At 33.3% G+C, this 19486-nt stretch overlaps 1 protein-coding gene across 2 annotated transcripts; it reads right to left on the bottom strand.

Moving 5' to 3' along the window:
* Positions 1-189: 189 nt before the first annotated feature.
* On the bottom strand, positions 190-19035 carry LOC106063831 (uncharacterized). 2 transcript variants are annotated; one of them, XM_056021916.1, is made up of 20 exons: positions 18881-19035; positions 17426-17505; positions 17212-17319; positions 16282-16345; positions 15465-15516; positions 14367-14474; positions 13543-13591; positions 13110-13204; positions 11435-11487; positions 10607-10667; positions 9345-9416; positions 9134-9190; positions 8548-8732; positions 7702-7747; positions 7281-7349; positions 6928-6987; positions 6708-6790; positions 6015-6081; positions 4272-4296; positions 190-4155 (listed from the first exon to the last, which is right to left on the bottom strand). In XM_056021916.1, exons 2-20 carry the CDS (start codon positions 17460-17462, stop codon positions 4121-4123), a joined length of 1326 nt encoding a protein of 441 aa, XP_055877891.1. In that variant the 5' UTR covers positions 17463-17505; positions 18881-19035; the 3' UTR covers positions 190-4120. The 2 variants fall into 2 exon arrangements, with proteins under 2 accessions (XP_055877891.1, XP_055877892.1); XM_056021917.1 differs by having other exon boundaries at positions 17426-17502.
* Between the last annotated feature and the right edge of the window lie 451 nt (positions 19036-19486).

Genomic DNA, 19486 nt, shown 5'->3' with positions numbered 1-19486 from the left:
AGGTCAAGGACACAGTAACTAAAAATATTTTATGAGAAGGTCCACTCTGAGTAAACCTACTATGCTATGTGTGGAGTTAATGACACAGAAAGCTAGATATCTAATTGTAAACAAACCAATGGTTTAAATGAAGATACAAAGCCCTAATGGAGAGCTCAGTCAAAGTAGAAATAATACGCTTACACAAAATAGTTTTTGAAACATTTTAATTAACTTTTTTCACCAGCTAATTAAAAAGTGTAAAAAAAAATTATCTGCTTACACTTCTGCTAGAAAATAAAAACTTTGAATTTGAACACAATCACAGATATGGAACAATTTATTAAACTAAATTGTTAATACTAGATTTAAAATAACAAAATCATGAACAAAAGTTGAGTCAGTTTTTTTTTTGGTCCCACAATATGAACTGAATTAATTACATAAGTAAAAAATCAGATCTCAAATGTCAAGGCAAAAATGACAAATGTCACCTAAAATATCCTGAGTTACTGACTGCTGCAGCAAACACTAGCCCCATGGCTACTTCAAAATGGTTGAACATAATTTTATTACAGAGTTGAAAATGTCTAGCAGTCTAAATTATATTTGTCAATACAAAATGTCTCATGCATCAGTATGTGCAGAACCACAAGGCCTGAGCTATGATCATTATTGAATGACTAGAGCATGTCAAACTACCTTGTGCACACATCAAAGTTAATCACTTTCTGTCAGGTTTTTCAATTCCTACTTTTTAAGTCACACTTTTGTCATAGACATGAAACAAAATTTTAAAATCTTTTTTTTTTCATCTTGTTCTGCATAGCAACACATTTCATTAAAATAGCAGAAAGATCACTTCATTATTCGCAACACAGCCAAAGCACAGTGTTCTATCAACCTGACTCGGTAAACTAATAAGTATATTGTATTTTTTCTTATTACTGAGTCTCAGTATGCATATGGCCAACCCTGTGCAATACAAGACAAAAATAAAGTAGGAATAATTAATTTTTTTTATACATTACTTGCTTTGGAAACAAAAGCCTTTTTTTCTAATGTTATCAAAATAGCATTGACATCATTCTCTTAGCAACATAAAATCTATAACATTTGTGGTAAGAAATCAGTTTGAGTTGATCTTGAAGAGACCATCATCAAATGGAAGTTGAAACCTTCAATTAAGTGCACAAAGTCTACCATGAGCAAATTTTAATATCATTATATTCCCAAGTCAAACATTTTATATTTAAAATAGGAAACACCAATATTTACAAATGTGACTAGAAAATACAGTAAACATACAAGTACGAAACCCTGCTGGACCAAAGTTAAAACAAAGGCCTTCATCAGCTTCAAACAAACAAAAAGACAAACAAAAATAGTTATCATTAGCTAATACGTCTGCTGTTGTTGTCTATTGAGGCAAATAAGAAATGAGCTGGTGGAAAAGTATGGGAAATCAGAAGGAGGCAGATAAATTTAAAAAAGTGCATGTTTCTCATTTTAAATAAAAGTGTTGTTTGTTGATGGCACCTGACATGTAAATAAATCTACTTTTTCTGCTGTCAAGTGTTCTGTCATTGAATTGATGAGGACATCAGTAGTACCCCCTATGGGAAGCGTGGTCAAGAGTCTAAGTACGCCTGAACTTAAAGGGGGCTCGAGGTTCGACACCTGACTCGGGCAGAGTTGTGTTTATTGAGCGCATAAAGGAAGCACGGAAAACCTTCTCCTAGATACCTCTCCCCTCACTGGTTCTCAAATCAGATTGGACCATAGCGCTCTGAGCATGCTTTAAGCATGAAAGTAGCGCTATATTAAAAAAGCTCTAATATGTTATGTGCAATTTTAATAGAGACGGGCTTAGGTGTTTTTGGAGTCGTATTTTTATGATCCTGCCTGTATTTCCCTGCATATTATCGCATATATGACCCTTCTGCTATTAAATTTAACACTTATGTAGAGGGTCATATTAGGACAAGTGATGGCGGGTGTGACAAGCATGGGTTAGCAGGTCTGACAGTTATGTCGTTCACATTGCCAAGTGCCAGGTTCATTCGAAATGTTATGAAGTTTAGTGCGCACTAATATGTCTTGTAAGTTTTTGTCTCGACTGAATACCACACATAGTCTTAGCTCTTAGATACTGAGGGTGGTCAGTGGGTCAGTTAATATCAGTTTAGGCCTCCCGTCATTACTAGAATTAATTTTTTTTTTCTTGAAACCTTTTTCACTCACGTCAAATATTTATCTACGACAGTTTGAGGGTAAACATGACATAGAAGTCCATCAATTCTGTGGCTTTTTCAAGTCATTGTCATCTTGGCAAAGTCAGTGGATACGCAGAAGTTGGGAGAGTCTTGACAAGATAGTGGACAACATAATGAGTATAGTAGATGATGAGGACTGCCAGTATCTTTTTAATGTGAGAATTGGTTACATCTATCTATATCTACACTATAGTGCTAGAGATGGTAGATGCAGAGTTATTAGTGAACTCAATCAATTATTTTTACTTGGTCCTGCAGGGTCACCTATATGCCTGTTTATTGTATTTTCTATGCAGTCGTTCACCCCTGCAGAAGTCAATCTTTGTTTTTTTCAGTCATGTGACTAGATTTTTTTTTTATAATCAGACAACTGAAAATAGATGCATCATTGTCATCTCATGTCAATTTTTTTTTCAAGGCCAACGAGCTTCTATCTTTAACTATGAGAATCAATACAGCAACTTAATTTCATAAGTTTCCTTTTTTTTCTTTAAGACAGCAGAAGGGAAGACAGCAATAGAATGACTGGGAAGTAGAGTAGCTTACTTTTTCTTACCTTTTTAAGTTTTACTCTTCAAAGTTCCAATAGAAACCAAAGCATGAAAAAAAAAAACCTTCACCGTATCATATGGAATATAAAATCATAAAGTATGATATACCAATATGAACAGTTCTACTATATATTGGTGTTAAAAAAAAAAGTGTACAAAGGTATAAAAAATAATAATAATCACTCTTACAAAAGTTCATTCATGTCATCTAAAGTACTAGCAAAGCATGTAATGTATTGAAAAGATACAATTGATGTCATGTAATACAGCAAAGATAAAATTGATTTCATGTAATGCACTAGCAAAGATCAAGCAGATTACATGTTATACACAAGTAAAGCTCAAACTGGCAAGTCTTGTTCTAGTAAAGCATAAACTGGCTAGTCTTGTACTAGCAAAGCACAAACTGGCAAGTCATACTTGAAATTAAAGCATGTTTTGTTCTCAATACTACTGGCCTACTTAACTTCATACAAACATTACTTCTAAACACATTTAAACACTGAAGAGAAAGACACATTAAAACTATTCCAGTGTTCATGGAATGTTACAACTGAGTTTAAATCTTGTAAAGTGCAGTGTCATCAGGATTAAAGCAACTAAAAAAAAATTGCCTGTCTTGAGACACCTTGTAGTGACAACATAGCTGCAATAGACATTGTTTTTCTAGACATTTCTATAATTAAAAAGAACAAGTACAAAATATCCTGCAGGTCTGGCGATGAAAAGGTTTCAGAGTATTCACCATTAAGCTGATAAGCTCTACGATATTTCAACTAAGGACAGGACAAACACCTCTGTTAAATTACCATCTTAGCAAAATAAATCACACATACTACCCCTTTGCAGACACTGCGCCTGCCCTTATGAAACTGTAAACCATATCCTTTTTGAATGTCCCTTCCTTATCCACCTTAGGCAGACCCTACTACCACTACAGCCCAACATAACCAACACACTGTACAGCACTGCTGAACAACTGAAGAGAACAGCACACTATTTTTCCTTGGCTCAGTCTGCTAAAAGAGCTAACAACTCAGCAGCAAAAAGCTGGCTAGAAGAAGAAGCAGATTAATCTAATACTTCACTGCCACAGACCAATACAAACATAAGAAAACTCTGTTCTTCAAGTATTCTAATATCATTGTTCTACTTTTCATTTTTTTACTCTAACATACAGAGTAAAAAGGATGTATATAAATACAGACATTTATTAAGGCCAAAAGAAAAAATAATAACTTTCACATAAATTAATATAAAAGTATTATTGCACTGACCAATATAATATACCACAAAATTTGTTAATTATATTACTCAAAGAAACCAGTGAGTTCTTTCAAAACCTTGAGCTGTAGAGAAACGAAACAAAATATCAAGCCATCTTTAATATTTTAAAAGAGCCATCTGATTATTGTCAAGATCAAAGACCTAATTTTGTAAAAAAAAAAAAAAAAAAAAAACTTACCGATGCTGCATAAAATAATTTTTGCCTGAAAAAAACAAAAAACAAACATAGATTACATGGTTCAGAGAACAAAAAGATTAATGTCTGAGTGGAGCTAGAATTAAATAAATGCAAGAAAAAATGCTGTTTATGAAAGTAGGAACAAACATTTTATGATTTCTGTTGGTTGGTATATAGAAGTTATTTTAATAACATTCAAAACTTTTTATGATTGGATTCCACAGTTGGCTGTTAACTATTGACAAAAAATGCAATCTAAAACTCTATGGCCATACCACAAGGGCCTAAGAGCTTGCAAAGACCTTCCTTCGGGGACCAGTACCAGGGAGAAAAGAGTCAGGCAGAAAAAGCAATGGAAAGACAAAAGAATGGATGACCTGTCATTGAATGAGATTCTATCCAAGGCAAAAGGCACAGAGGAATGGAGAAAGACGGTCCGCAGATCTTGTGATGCCCTAGCAGTCCAACAGACTAAGAGTTAGGTGTAAATGAAATGCTTTTAAGTTGATTCAGAGAAAGATTATGAAAGAACATGGTTATGGTTCCTAATTGGGTACATACATAAAAATTTAAAATATTTTTTGTACTAGATTTTTTTTTTAAACTTATGCCTGTGAGTTCAGTTATTCTATCTCATAAATTTGATACTCCACAACTGAAAAACAACACATATGTATGTCAATTGTTACATTATTTTACTTATAGCCAAAAATCATTTAACAATGTGGACATTTTATTCCAAAGGACATCAATTATATCATTTTCTCTTTCTTCTATCTACTGTTTGTTTTAGACTTTCCCTTCAGAATTGAAGATGACTATTACATCCTAGTCAAAACCTTCTACAGGGTTTGAACCTGAGACCATCATGGTAGAATGGTGCAGACCGCATTACAATGCAACCATCTAACATTTGAAACAGCTTACCATCCAAATATTTTGTCTCATGCTATTTATTACTCATCACGTTTCTTCCTTTTAAACCTAGAAAATAGTTTCTTTTTTTTTTTTTAACATAGAAATAATTGTTTTTTGGTTGTTGTTTTTTTACTATAAAATATTTTGTTTTTTTTTAAACCTAGAAAATAGTTTCTTTTTTTTTTTTAAACATAGAAATAATTGTTTTTTGGTTGTTGTTTTTTTACTATAAAATATTTTGTTTTTTTTTAAACCTAGAAAATAGTTTCTTTTTTTTTTAAACATAGAAATAATTGTTTTTTGGTTGTTGTTGTTTTTTTACTATAAAATATTTTGTTTTTTTTAAACCTAGAAAATAGTTTCTTTTTTTTTTAAACCTACAAAATAGTTTCTTTTTACTATAACACAATGTAAAGAAAATAATAATATGTTCAATATTAAATCCACTATAGCAAATAGACACTATTCAGAACATATATATTTAAATGAAGCAATTATATATGGTGACTGCAAAAATGTTTGTAAAATGTTTTACATGTTTCGGATGTTCCTTCAGAGTTGAAGATAATTACTTCCTAGTCCAAACCTCCCGCAGGACGACGGGGGATGGGAACGGGCAGGGTTTGAACCCGGGACCATCGATAAATCTGAACGACAGTCCAGCGTGCAAACCGCACGACCAGGCAGAATAAATTGTAATATTGAAAATGAAACTGAAGTGAACAATTTTCATATAGAGTTGTCATTAGATATGCATATAGAGTTGTCATTAGATATGCTTCTATTGCAGTGAAGTCAAGAAAAAACAAAACTAGTCAAACTTACTTCAGAAGCATCATTACTTTCAAACACAAAGCAAGTAAAATCTTTGGCTAGGTTACACGTGGTTTCACTGAAACACAAATCAGTTTCAAACTATTTAAGAATATGGCATTCTATTGAAATGAATTGATTTTTTTGGTAGAATAATTACATATATGACCAGCATTTTTGCCACCAAAGTAAAATTTCTAATAAACCCAGTATTGTGGCCTAACTAATAAAACCCAGCATTGTAGCCATAAGTAACATCTCTAATAAACTCAGCATTGTAGCATATCAAATAAAACACAGCATTGTAGCCATAAGTATGTTGGCCTCCTTCAGTCGTAGAACAATTATGGTTCATCTCGCACACTTCCTCATGTGGCTGTGGAGCCCTATTTTGGAGAGACACTCCCGTCCACAAACCAGAAGTAACATCTCTAATAAACCGAGCATTGTAGCCTATCAAATAAAACACATCATTGTAGCCATAAGTAACATTAAGTAAATCGAGCATTGCAGCCTAATAAACTCAAAATTGTAGCCATTAGTATCATCTCTAATAAACCCAGCTTGTAGCCATAAGCAACATCTCTAATAAATCCAGCACTGTAGCTTTTAGTAGCATTTCTAATAAACCCAGCATAGAAGCCATAAGTAAAATGTCTAGTATACTGTAATTTCTGTAATTTCAATAAAAGAACATTGACATACCCAGCTATGTAGCCAAAATATAACAGCATATCAGTCCTACGTCCACAGGCTGAAATCTCAGTATAGGAGTGATTCAATAAAACCTAATTGAAATAGAAATGTCTGCAATTTAGTTTATTTAGTAGATTTAACAGTAATAATGCTAAGACCTTTTCAACAATTAAAAGACTATACATGTCAGTGACAAAAATATCAGACAAGTGGATTTTTTTGTTAATACCTCATTAGTTGAAAGTCGCCGAACTTCAATTCCAGTTTCAGACGTTTGAAGTTTTACAACCTTATGACATATAAAAACAAAGATTCACATTATTATTTTCATAAATCTAATTCAGAGTTCCAACCTCAAATAAAAAAAAAAAAAAAAAGATTCACATCATTATTTTCAAAGAGTTCCAACCTCAAAAAAAAAAGAAAAAAAAAAAGATTCACATCATTATTTTCAAAGAGTTCTAACCTCAAAAAAAAAAAAAGAAAAAAAAAAAAAAGATTCACATCATTATTTTCAAAGAGTTCCAACCTCAAAAAAAAAGAAAAAAGAAACATCCTACTGGGCAATCCTTGTTGATTTACCTCTTTTCTCTGTTCACTATTGCAAATGACATTTTCAATGGAGTCATGAATCCTGTCCACTCGACCATCCTGAAAAAATAATAATTTGAAGTAGCAGAGATAAAGAAAAGATGAGTTATATTTCTAAAGGAACCATATGATGGAAAAGTTAAGCATCTAACAGTAAGACTGAAACCAAATTTATCCTGCAGGCTTTACTCTCATGTCTAAGTGTGTATGTTTGAGCGCTAATATAAACTCTAAACTGTAAACTTCTGACTAAACTGTAAACTTCTGACTAAACTGTAAACTTCCGAATAAACTGTTAAAATCTGACTAAACTGTAAACTTCTGACTAAAGTGTAAATTTCCGACTAAACTGTAAACTTCTGACTAAAGTGTAAACTTCTGACTAAACTGTAAACTTCTGACTAAACTGTACCTGTTTGAGGTGATAAACTCCTCTGTATACTACAGTGTATTCTGCTCTGGGGGAATTAAAGGATTAAGAATTAGCTATTCACTTCTCAAACAGGAAACAAAAAAAGGTATTTTCAATTCGTAATTTAAAAAAAAAAATGAATTAGGCAATTTTGTATGTGTTTTTTTTTTGTTTGTGTTAACATTGTTAGATTGAGCAGTCATATAATACTAAGCTGAGATATGGAAATTTAAGTCACTCGACTTGGGCTTGAGTTTGAAACCTGACTTAAGCAGAATTGTGTTTGGTGAGTCCAGAAACTTCTCCCAGATACCCCTTTCACCCACTAGTCCACAAAAGAAATTTAACCATACCGCACTGATCATGCTGTAAGCATAAATGTTGTGCTATTTAAAAGCTATCCAAATTTTTTTTAAAAAAAGCTGAATCAAGTGACTAAACTTTCTACTGATATCATTTGACTCTAAATTCATTTTTTTTTTGTGCAAATATCTAGTTCAATATTTACTTTTTGATGTGTCAGACTTGAAAATTTTGATTATAAGAGTTCTCTCCCTCTAGGATTTCCATTTGAGATGTGATGGAAATTTTCCATTCTTAAAAGTAATTTTTCTTTTCTTTGGAATTCAAAGATACCACAAAATATAAGATTTGTATTTTGTAAAGTTATTCTTTCATGGAAGTACAGAAAAGTTATGTAATAGTTAAATACCAAAAAAAAAAACTGTATTATTTATATATTTTTTTCAGAGGGCAAAGCTTCTATTTGTTGAAAATCTTCTCGTGAAGTGTCTAATAAAATTAAATAGTCTAATTAAAATAAACTGAAGTTCACATTGAACTTACTTTCCGTCAGGGCCATGAACAGGTATTTCATCTTCTTCTTCTTCAGGCAGCAAAGCGTGGGCAGGTTTACGTACCGGGCCACTGGTGGGGATAGTCTGGGGGCCATTAACTTGAGAAATATCTATCTCTAATAAGCGTAGAAGTGAAGATATTGGACGATAAATCTGGCCGTCTGGAAATCGAGCCTACCAAAAATTCTTATATTATTTATGACAAGGAACAAAATATATTTGATTTACATAAATAAAAGACACTGAAAATATAATTTATAAAAAATTTAATTAACATTGAATATTGCTTAGAAGTAAAAAAGGGTACTTAATTATAGGTCATTTATACAATAAATTATTAGTGTTTTTTTTTCTTTATTTTCTTATAGGTATCCTTTGACTTTAGTGAACTTGATATGAATGCAGATGTTGGCAGTACATCTCAGTTTTACTTTAGCAATAGTATGATTCCCTTGTCTTTCTTGGCTACATATTACTAACCCTAGCCTAAGTGCTTTAGGACTCAGCCACCTCACCCCCCCCCCCCCTAACTCCAAAAGTAAGTTACCCATAATTCAATGTTTTACTGAACTTACCTTCACAAAACTCACATATACTGGCATGCCTTTGTACATCTGAAATAAATCTCTCACCTGAAAGCAAAAGAGTTTCTCAATCAAAAGCGTGTTTATTTTTATTTATTTTTGAAAAATCAATTTCATTCAATAATTTTTAAAAAGCAAAAACAAAGCTCTCCAATAAAAAGAAACTGAAAATTTCAAAATTATGGGAGACTGTTCTACTTACTTTGCCTCGCTTAGCTCCCTTCAAACTCTCTGTATAGAGTTCATCCATGACATCTCCGACACTCACTTTGCCCTAGAAAGAGAGACACTATATGACATCAACACTCACTTTGCCCTAGAAAGAGAGACACTTTATGACATCAACACTCACTTTTCCATAGAAAGAGAGACACTTTATGACATCAACACTCACTTTGCCCTAGAAAGAGAGACACTTTATGACATCAACACTCACTTTGCCCTAGAAAGAGAGACACTTTATGACATCAACACTCACTTTGCCCTAGAAAGAGAGACACTTTATGATATCAACACTCACTTTGCCCTAGAAAGAGAGTCACTATATGACATCAACACTCACTTTGCCCTAGAAAGAGAGACACTTTATGACATCAACACTCACTTTGCCCTAGAAAGAGAGACACTTTATGACATCAACACTCACTTTGCCCTAGAAAGAGAGACACTATATGACATCAACACTCACTTTGCCCAAGAAAGAGAGATACTATTGTCTTGGTGCTACAATGATCTGCGGTAGACTAAATTGTAACAGCATTGGTAACAGACATACAGGTGAGTGTGTATAATGTCTGACCGTAGCAGCCTGTAGCCATTGGGAAGGGGGGGGCATTTATGACACACTGACTGGCTTTACTAATTAAGTTATTGATAGAATAGTTTATTAGAGTGTCTGGTTGTTGATATATGAATGAGTAACGTGTAGACCTAGGATTTATAAACAGGGTGGTAGTTTATTAATAAAGTTGCTTGAGAATGAGTTCAGAGTTTCTTCATTCGGTTGCTGTGTGCTGGGGGAAAATAAAAAAACTCCATGCAGTCTATTACAAAAACTTTAGCAACAATATTGATATCTTAGGTGACATGATGAATCAGAGGTTTAATATATCAGTTGACAAAGGGGACATCAATATTCTAGACCTTATCTATATCACACCACTAATGGTAGTTTTCAAAAGGACCACTAGACTAGAGTGTAGACTAGAGTGTACTTATTTTTTCCCACTTGCCATTTTCATGAAAATATGCATCAGGATCTAAAAATAACCAAGTAATTTAAACCTGATAATTAGCCCTTTACTTGTCTGCCCCTAAGTGCCTGAACTGACTTTGTGGTTTGAAGTGACCATGTGCTGCATAACTGCTGATCTATTTCCCATACAAACACACACACAATATGCTTCATAAAATATTGTCTGATGCATTGTGGGAAGGTAAAACATCACAGAAGTGTTGACTTACATCTTCTCCGGCCACACTTTCTGGGTCAATATCTGTCACAACAAGATGACTGTTGATTAATCTGTCAATAGAAACAACAATAAAAGTGTGTTAATGTGTCTACACCACAGGCCAGCAGAAATAAAATGTTACCCTTAAATAGACTAGAAAATATCCTCCACCTAGTAATACTTTACAAAACACAAACAAACATTTAATAACTATATTTAACAAAACTAAAATGGGCAATAGTAACTGCCTGGCCATGAGACATGCACTTTAGAATGTCATCACAATGGTTCGAACTCTTCATGCTGCCAACCTCCAAGGGGTTAAGGCTAGGCTGTTACTAGTTTCATTTTCAAAGAAACATCAGAATCCTACAAAACAATAACTAATAAAAATAAAACTGCATGTTAACAATACTTAACATACTCAAAAAATGTTTCAGACATATTCCTAAAATGCAGTTAAATACTTAACCATTACATATATTTCTTCAATGTGCAAGAAAAAAATTCACACAAGTCTACTTTTTTTTTTCTCATTTAAAATTATATCAATTTTTTTTTACATTTTAAGAAGACAAAAAGAAAAACACTTAATGTATCATCTAGGGAAACAAAATTTCCCACTTCTTTAAGTTATAGTATTTACTTTTGTTTTGTGAAGAGACTTGTTAATCAATATGTAAGTAAAAAAAAAATTAAAAAATCAATGAATGAATGTAACACCCAGTCTAACACCATAACTGTCAAACCAACGTTGGCAATCTGGGACACTTGATAGTGTCATCACTGTTCTTTGAACCTAGCACTGGGATACAAAATAAACACAGTAAAACTCAACTGTAAGTGGACTCCAAGAACATCACAAGGAACCAGCTCATAGTCTCTGTACTCCTGGGAAGTTGAAATAATTGACATTGTAGTTAGAGAGTAATACACTAAATCAAATTATCCAAGAGTGGGTAGTTAGAGAGTAATACACTAAATCAAATTATCCAAGAGTGGGTAGTCAGAGAGTAATACACTAAATCAAATTATCCAAGAGTGGGTAGTCAGAGAGTAATACACTAAATCAAATTATCCGAGAGTGGGTAGTTAGAGAGTAATACACTAAATCAAATTATCCAGACATATCACACACTATAACCAGTCATATCACACACTATGTCCAGGCATATCACACAATATATCCAATCACATCACACAGTATATCCAGACATATCACACACTATGTCCGGGCATATCACACAATATATCCAATCACATCACACAGTATATCCAGACATATCACACACTATGTCCGGGCATATCACACAATATATCCAATCACATCACACAGTATATCCAGACATATCACACACTATGTCCGGGCATATCACACAATATATCCAATCACATCACACAGTATAGTTAAACAATTTGAAAGACATCATTGTATCAATACATTCAGTACCATTTGTAACAGTGTTTCCCTAATTTTTTTCCTTAACAGAAATTTTCGCACATTCTGAGTATTTAGCGGAACACTTTGCTTATTTTTTTTAGAGGGATTAATGCATAGGGTGGTCTAATAGTCAATTATTCCAGAAAATCATGGAACACCAATCAGGCCTCATGGAACACCTATTCAGGCCTCATGGAACACCTATTCAGGCCTCATGGAACACCTATTCAGGCCTCATGGAACACCTATTCAGGCCTCATGGAACACCTATTCAGGCCTCATGGAACACCTATTCAGGCCTCATGGAACACCTATTCAGGCCTCATGGGACACCTATTCAGGCCTCATGGAACACCTATTCAGGCCTCATGGAACACCTATTCAGGCCTCATGGAACACCTATTCAGGCCTCATGGAACACCTATTCAGGCCTCATGGGACACCTATTCAGGCCTCATGGAACACCAATTCAGGCCTCATGGAACACCAATTCAGGCCTCATGGAACACCTATTCAGGCCTCATGGAACACCTATTCAGGCCTCATGGAACATGGAACACTAGGGTTCCATGGAACACAGCTTTGGAAAAACTGATTTATACCATTTGAAAAAAAAAATACAAATAAAAAAAAAATCAGAAAAAAATGAAAAATATTACAAAACATTAACTAACATTTTTTTTTTTGTTCTTAAATTTTTACATTCTGTTCATAAATATATTGTCACTGGTTAGAGTGTTGATTTTATTGAGGGGAAAAAAAAATGTAATAACTGATAACATTGTGTAAACATGTTTGAATGATTCCCCTTGACAAGGGAGTTAATATAGTAATGTGTTAATTTGTAAATATATTTCACCCATGAATCCAGTGTATATTGCAAAATTCAGAACTAGTTTATAATAATAATAATAATCTTTATTATCCGTAAGGAAATTTGTCTTACAATTTGTGCATTACACCAAACAAAAAACATTATAACTATAAACTATTTCAAGCTCTTCTATAACAACTGAAAAAAAAAAAAAAGTAGGCCTGCATTGATTGAAGCAAACCTGTCAGTCATACTCACCCCCAATTCCCAAGTCTCATCCAGGAAACTTGCATTTTTTAAATAGAGACTAAACGTAATGTTTTGAACTTCTGCCAGGAGGGACAGGAGGATTTCTGTACAATAGAAAGTTGAGAAGTATAAAAAGTATCTCCAAGAAAACTGGACAGGAATGAGGCAAACATTGAACTATATAAGAACCAACAATTATGCTCAACTTTATCCATACAATCTGATTCACTGGTTCAAACAGTCACTCTCAAATACAATTTAAATGATCAACTATGACAGTCGTTTCTGTAAAGTCAGATCATACTAGAACCTACAGTTTATATTTATTCAACAATTTGTTGCTCATTTAAAGAAAAAAATTATCTGATCATCAAATATAGTTTTCAACTCATTATTACAATACTTAGTTTAATGCATGCAAGATTTCACATGGTTTAAATACCTGATAAAATATCATTATTTAAGATGGATGTTGAAGAATCATACCACATCTAGAAGAAAAAAAAATGAATAAGAGTCAATAATATGTTTTGTCTCCCATAGAAAATATAAAAAAGTATAAATTCAAAATTACAAGAGTCTGAGCTTAAGTTTTTTTAGTCATGAGTGAAACAAACAAACAAAATTTTTCTTCATTGTATTGTCTCATGACCAAACTCTATTTGATTAAGGGCTTGAGAGCTTCAAATCCTCTCTTGCAAAAGCCATGGACAGAAACCCTGCTGTTTTGCATAATGCATTTAAGCCACCATACAGGTTGAGAATTTGTTGTTTCCCAGATTTGTTGAAAGGGTGATCCACAAGTCTGAAGCAGTCAAAAAGAATATGAAACACTTTTTCCTCTTCCTCCCAGCAACCGGGGCACCAAGAGTTGAAATTAAGCCTGAACTGTGCAAAATATGAGCCAAAGAACATTGGCCTGTTATGAACTGGCTTTCTCAGGCCCAGACAGCCTCTACCATGGGGAAACGCAGTCAAGGCACCTCATGTGCTCCCAGAATCTGCAGGCTTTTTGCAACTAGAATTTCCTATCTGATGAAATGTTAGGAATCACATCAATTTTGTGTTCTTTATAAGATAGACTAAGGTCAAGGTCAAAGAAGATAATCTTTACCTTCATCATTTAATCTGAAAGTCAGCTTTCTAGTAGATAATTAGTCTTAAATTTCTCAAACAAAAGAGTGAATTCACTTCTGACACATAGAAACTATTTATCTTCATATAGTCAAAAAGTTAGAAAATAATGTATTTAGAAAAATAACCCACCTGAAGAAATGGATTATCTTCTCTTAACTTCTTGACTAATGTCACCAAGTCTTTCTTCAACAGGCAAGCTCTAATAAACAAACGACCCCGGCCTTGGTCTGTGTCAGTCTGCAAGCAAAAAATATACTATCTTTAAGAGACTATGCACATTGTACATCAATAAACTTATTAAACTGTTTATTCCATAATGTATTCTAGTTTTAGTGAGGCTTATCAAATTGATTATCAAACCAACACAAAAAAAAAGGAGGGGTGCAAAGTTTAGAACATCTTATCCAAAATAAAGACAGTTATCCAGAGAGCAGTAAGGTGGAGTCCCACCCCAAGTTGTTTGTGAACAAAGTGAACAATCCGGACACAGAAAAAGATATTGTTAAAATGCCATGACATAAAACAAAAACTAAACAGATTACAATGAAAAATGAACTATGCCTGGAAAAGCTGATTCCGCACTGAATCAAGGAGAAGAAATCAAAGCATTGTTTCTCTAGTGGAATTATTTAACTTAGCGAAATTGATGGACTTTGAATGTGACATTTAGTAATGTCATGGACGGTGGGGTTTAGTTTGTGAATGTGTTTTTTTAGACATATGGCAATAGGACTTTGAGGTGACAACATTTAGTGGCAACAGAGATTCAACTGTGGCCCATTCTGCATTAAACTTCAGCTTTGATTGAACAGTTTAAACTTAGTCTTTTCCACTTCTATTTTGTTTTGTGTTTATCCTACGCACTCGCATATGGTAATACACCCCAACGAGAGACTCAAACATCTCCTGAGTACTTGAAGGTATACAGAAGTCAGATGCAACTTCACAGTGGCAAACACTTAACACAAGACGGCCATTAAGAGTTACTTGGATGTATAGGAAACATTGATTGAAACATTGAAATAGCTCTTTTGTCTACAAGGGAAGTAAAGAGAACTAAACTACAGAAATTAAAAAAAGAAAAAAAAAAAAGGGAGAGAGAGAGAGACATAGAATTCCTCTTTGTTTACAAGTGAACTTTCAAAATTACAAATTTAATTATTTCTATTAGTTATTGAATCTTTTTACTATTTAAATTAAAAAAAAAAAAAAAAAAAAAATACTGACTTTTGCATTTCCTTTAACAAACTTGATAATATGATAAAGTCCTGGTCCAGCCCTTTATTGAAGATAAAGATAACCATTAGAAAGTAGGAGTAGGGTTATACTTTGTGATTACCTGTCTGATTTCAATTACACTTTGCAATTTGAATTATACTTATACTAAACATAATATGATGTAATGATTGATCTAATCCACACAGCACTAAACTGTGTGCCATTCTGATTTGTAATTGTTTGTAAATTTTAACAAATCAATCATCCAGTGTCTTACACCCTGTCAACATATTGATCAAATGTTTTCACAATGCTGTGCAATATTTTCATCTACCACCATATCAGTACACTGGCATAAGTACAATACAGTTAGCAAGAATTTCTCTTTGAATTGCTTTTGAATAGCACATCTTTCATGCTTAACTTATAACATGCTCCAATCCCTTTTGTGTACCTGTGTGGGGAGGGGGTATCTGGAAGAAGGTTTTTGTGCTACATTTAGGCTTTCAGCAAACACAGCTCAGCTCAAGTTGGGATTTGAGCTCAGTATCTAGAAAGGTAGCCAAGTCATCCACACCTCCCCACAAAGAATGCAATAGCCCTTTGATGATTTTTATAAGTGTAATTCCATAATAATTGCCTTTGAAAAATAAATCAATATAGCTGTCAGATATTGTTGCACTGAAGGTGAAATGTCTTATTATTTGATCAAGAATACAGAAATGAATTCGGATAGAAATAAAACAGTTATAAAATGTCAAATGTCTAAACAACTAAATGGAGAGAGACAGAGACAGACAGACAATGAAAGATACACAACTCTTACTTTTCTCCAAGTTTAGACAAAACATTCCAGTAGTCAGGCTTGGTAAACCAATGTCTGTGATGTGCTGGATAGACAGAGCAAAAACATTGTTACTGATCATCAATTTGTACAAAAGCATATTTGACTCTTTCTCTCCTAACTGACGATACCAGCGTTGATTCCACCAGATGGCTGCCTGGTCGTGCGGTTAGCGCGCTGGACTGTCGTTCGGATTTATCGACGGTCGAGGGTTCAAACCCTGCCCGCTGCCATCCCCCGTCGTCCTGCGGGAGGTTTGGACTAGGAAGTAAACTATCTTCAACTCTGAAGGAACATCCGAAACATGTAAAACATTTTACAAACAAAACATTTTACAAACAAGAATGTGGTAAATAATTACGGAGAGAAAGAGTTAATGACCCAACACTATTAAAATATGTAAACTTAGGAGCTAAGTCCACATCACATGATCATGAAGACTTGGAATGACCTTTTCATATGGTAAAGTACCAGGCAGGAAAAATTTTTGGAAAGACCCACTGGCTATGATTAAGCAAACAATCCCAGTGGTGCTACAGCCCATGAATAGCTCTGGTCTGCCTCTGCACCTCCTTCCATTCAGATCTCTCCTGGGCCTTTCGTCTCCACCACCAAACCCCAAGCTGTTGTAGATCTGCCTCCATATCATCCTATTCATGGTCTGCCTTTGGGTCGCCTGCTTTTTGGTTTTAAGCACACTATTTCATGCCTTTTGGTTTTAAGCACACTATTTTATGCCTTTTGGTTGTAAGCACAAACTATTTCATGCCTTTTTGTTTTAAGCACAAACTATTTCATGCCTTTTGGTTTTAAGCACAAACTATTTTATTATATCTTTTTTTATAGGACAAGCTTAGATAGAATCATAATCACACTAATGCTAAAATATTTTTAAAATCTGAAAAACTTTACTTTGTAGTCCGAGTCTAAAAATATCTTCCAGTGTCCTGCACATTGGGATGAGGCGGGGGTTTGTGTCCAGTATTTTCCCCCCTTCATTATGGAGGTCAAGCAAGGTTGCTGAGGATGGGAAAAAAAACTTTGTTACTTAATTTATTCATATACTTGCATGTAAAAAAAAATTGGTTCCTTTATCTTGATTAACTAGGTCAAATATTTCTCAAACCTTTCAATATCTTCAATAAAGGATGAGACACCGACATGGTTAGTGTGAAGCTCTAGACATTCATGTCTTGTAAGCTGCTACTGCAATTGAAAGTACCATGGCATTGTTATTTTCACTTCAAACTGCTTTTTTTTTTCTACAATTATGAGCTGTCATATAGATTGGAAATTATAGATTCAATGGTGATTTTTAGACACTGCAAAAAAAAAATTTTTGGTAAAATTTAAAGGTATTCCACTTTTGGGAAAAATATATTCCCAACGTTGGCTAAACTTTTTCTTTCAGACTTACATTTTTTCTTAGAACATCAAAACTTCTATTTTTTAAAATATTTCGAAATATGAAATGAATATACTGAAAAAATTATTAATAAAATGATGGGATTTTTTTCTTATCTAATTTTTATTTTGTGACATATTAAAATATGTGTAAGAAAAGACTATTTTTTTAAAAGATTTTGTCATCTAGATATCAATTTCATATGATAATTTTTTAATGGATGGTTATGTAGCATCTGCCTAGGTATCACTGACATCACTTTGGTCCTTTCAGATCTTGCGATCTTTAGGGCAGATGATGTTAGGTCATCTGTTTCTTTGGTCACCAGTTAATGAGCAGGCTGTCATGTGGGCAGCACAACAACCAACTGCCTTAATTTTCCCCAACTAAATTGAGGTAACCATTGGAGTTGAGTGAACTCAGGGGTGCCCAAAAATCTCGAAATTCAAAATCCCAGTCTTCACAGAGATTCAAACCGAGTCCCCAGGTTTGGAAGAAAGCCTATTATTTACTTTTAATTAAGACTATTTAGAATTAGAACTTAAGATAGATCTAGAATAATCTAGATCTGGAATAGATGATACTGAGACTGATACTCTAGATTCTAGTACTACTAGATTCAAGTCAAGTACTATGATCTAAATCTAGTACTAGTAGATTGTAACTAGCTTTGTTTGAGTCAGTTGAGTACTAGATCTAGTTCTATTATAAATCTACAATCTAGATTCTAGTCTAGTCCTATTGGCTAGTAATGAAGTAGTAGATTCAAGATTGCTAAAGTAAAAGTCTAATCTGAGTTAGTGAGTAGTCTAGTAATAAAAATAACTTAGTAAGAATTACTAGATCTATTTTAGTAGTTAGATCTAGTAGTTTTAACTATTATTATTAGAATTAATACTAATAAAATTAAGTTATTATTTAAATTATTAGATCTATCAGTATCATCTATGATCTAGACTAGTATTCTAGTATTAGAATCTAGTCTAGTATTTATAATTAAATTTATATTAAATATAGATTATAGATCTAGATCTAATAGACTATTTTATTAGATTTACTTTAGAATAGTAAGAAATAGATTCTAGATCTGTCTAGACTAAGGTTTTCAATTTCAAGATTGACAAGATATTACTTAATTAGTTAATAGAGATAATAGACTATATCTAGATTATTTACAGGTAGATTAAATTGTAATGGCAGTTTAATCAAGTCCAACTAATCAACGAGATTAGTCTTAGTCTAACTAGATCTAGAATCTAAATCTAGATTAGCTATAATGTGTCGGCTAGGAGTAAAATCCTAATCGCAACAGATGGTGGAAAGTTTGTTTCTAGACTAAATAAATTATTGTTTATCAGGGGAAGCCACTCTTTTTTTTTTTTTTAATCTTTTCATGATTTCGACTTTTTACTTTAGTTAAACGTTTTAATTTTTAAAAATAAATACTTGCTCGCCTCCTAGCTTCTAGATATAGTCTATATCTAATATTTACAAATAGCATGTTACATTTTTTTTCAGCCAGGCAAACCAATCATGCATGACTAGATTGACCTAGAAAGACACGTAGAACGTAATCATCTTTTTTTTAAAGTAGCGTCTGTATTTCATAAAATTAGAAGATAGAAAGTACCTAGGCCTACTGTTTGCCAATGACAATGACGATCCACTGACCCATTCACAAGCAGTCTGAAGCTGGAATGCAAAGGATATATTGAATGCTTATTACGTGTTCTAAATGCCCCTTCACAAAAGAAGATTATTACATCCTAGCCTAAAGCTTCA

This window comes from Biomphalaria glabrata, chromosome 2, assembly GCF_947242115.1.
Source record: "Biomphalaria glabrata chromosome 2, xgBioGlab47.1, whole genome shotgun sequence".
Lineage (NCBI taxonomy): Eukaryota > Metazoa > Mollusca > Gastropoda > Planorbidae > Biomphalaria > Biomphalaria glabrata.
Note: the sequence above shows the minus strand (reverse complement) of the source record. Positions and strands in the feature narration are given on the sequence as shown.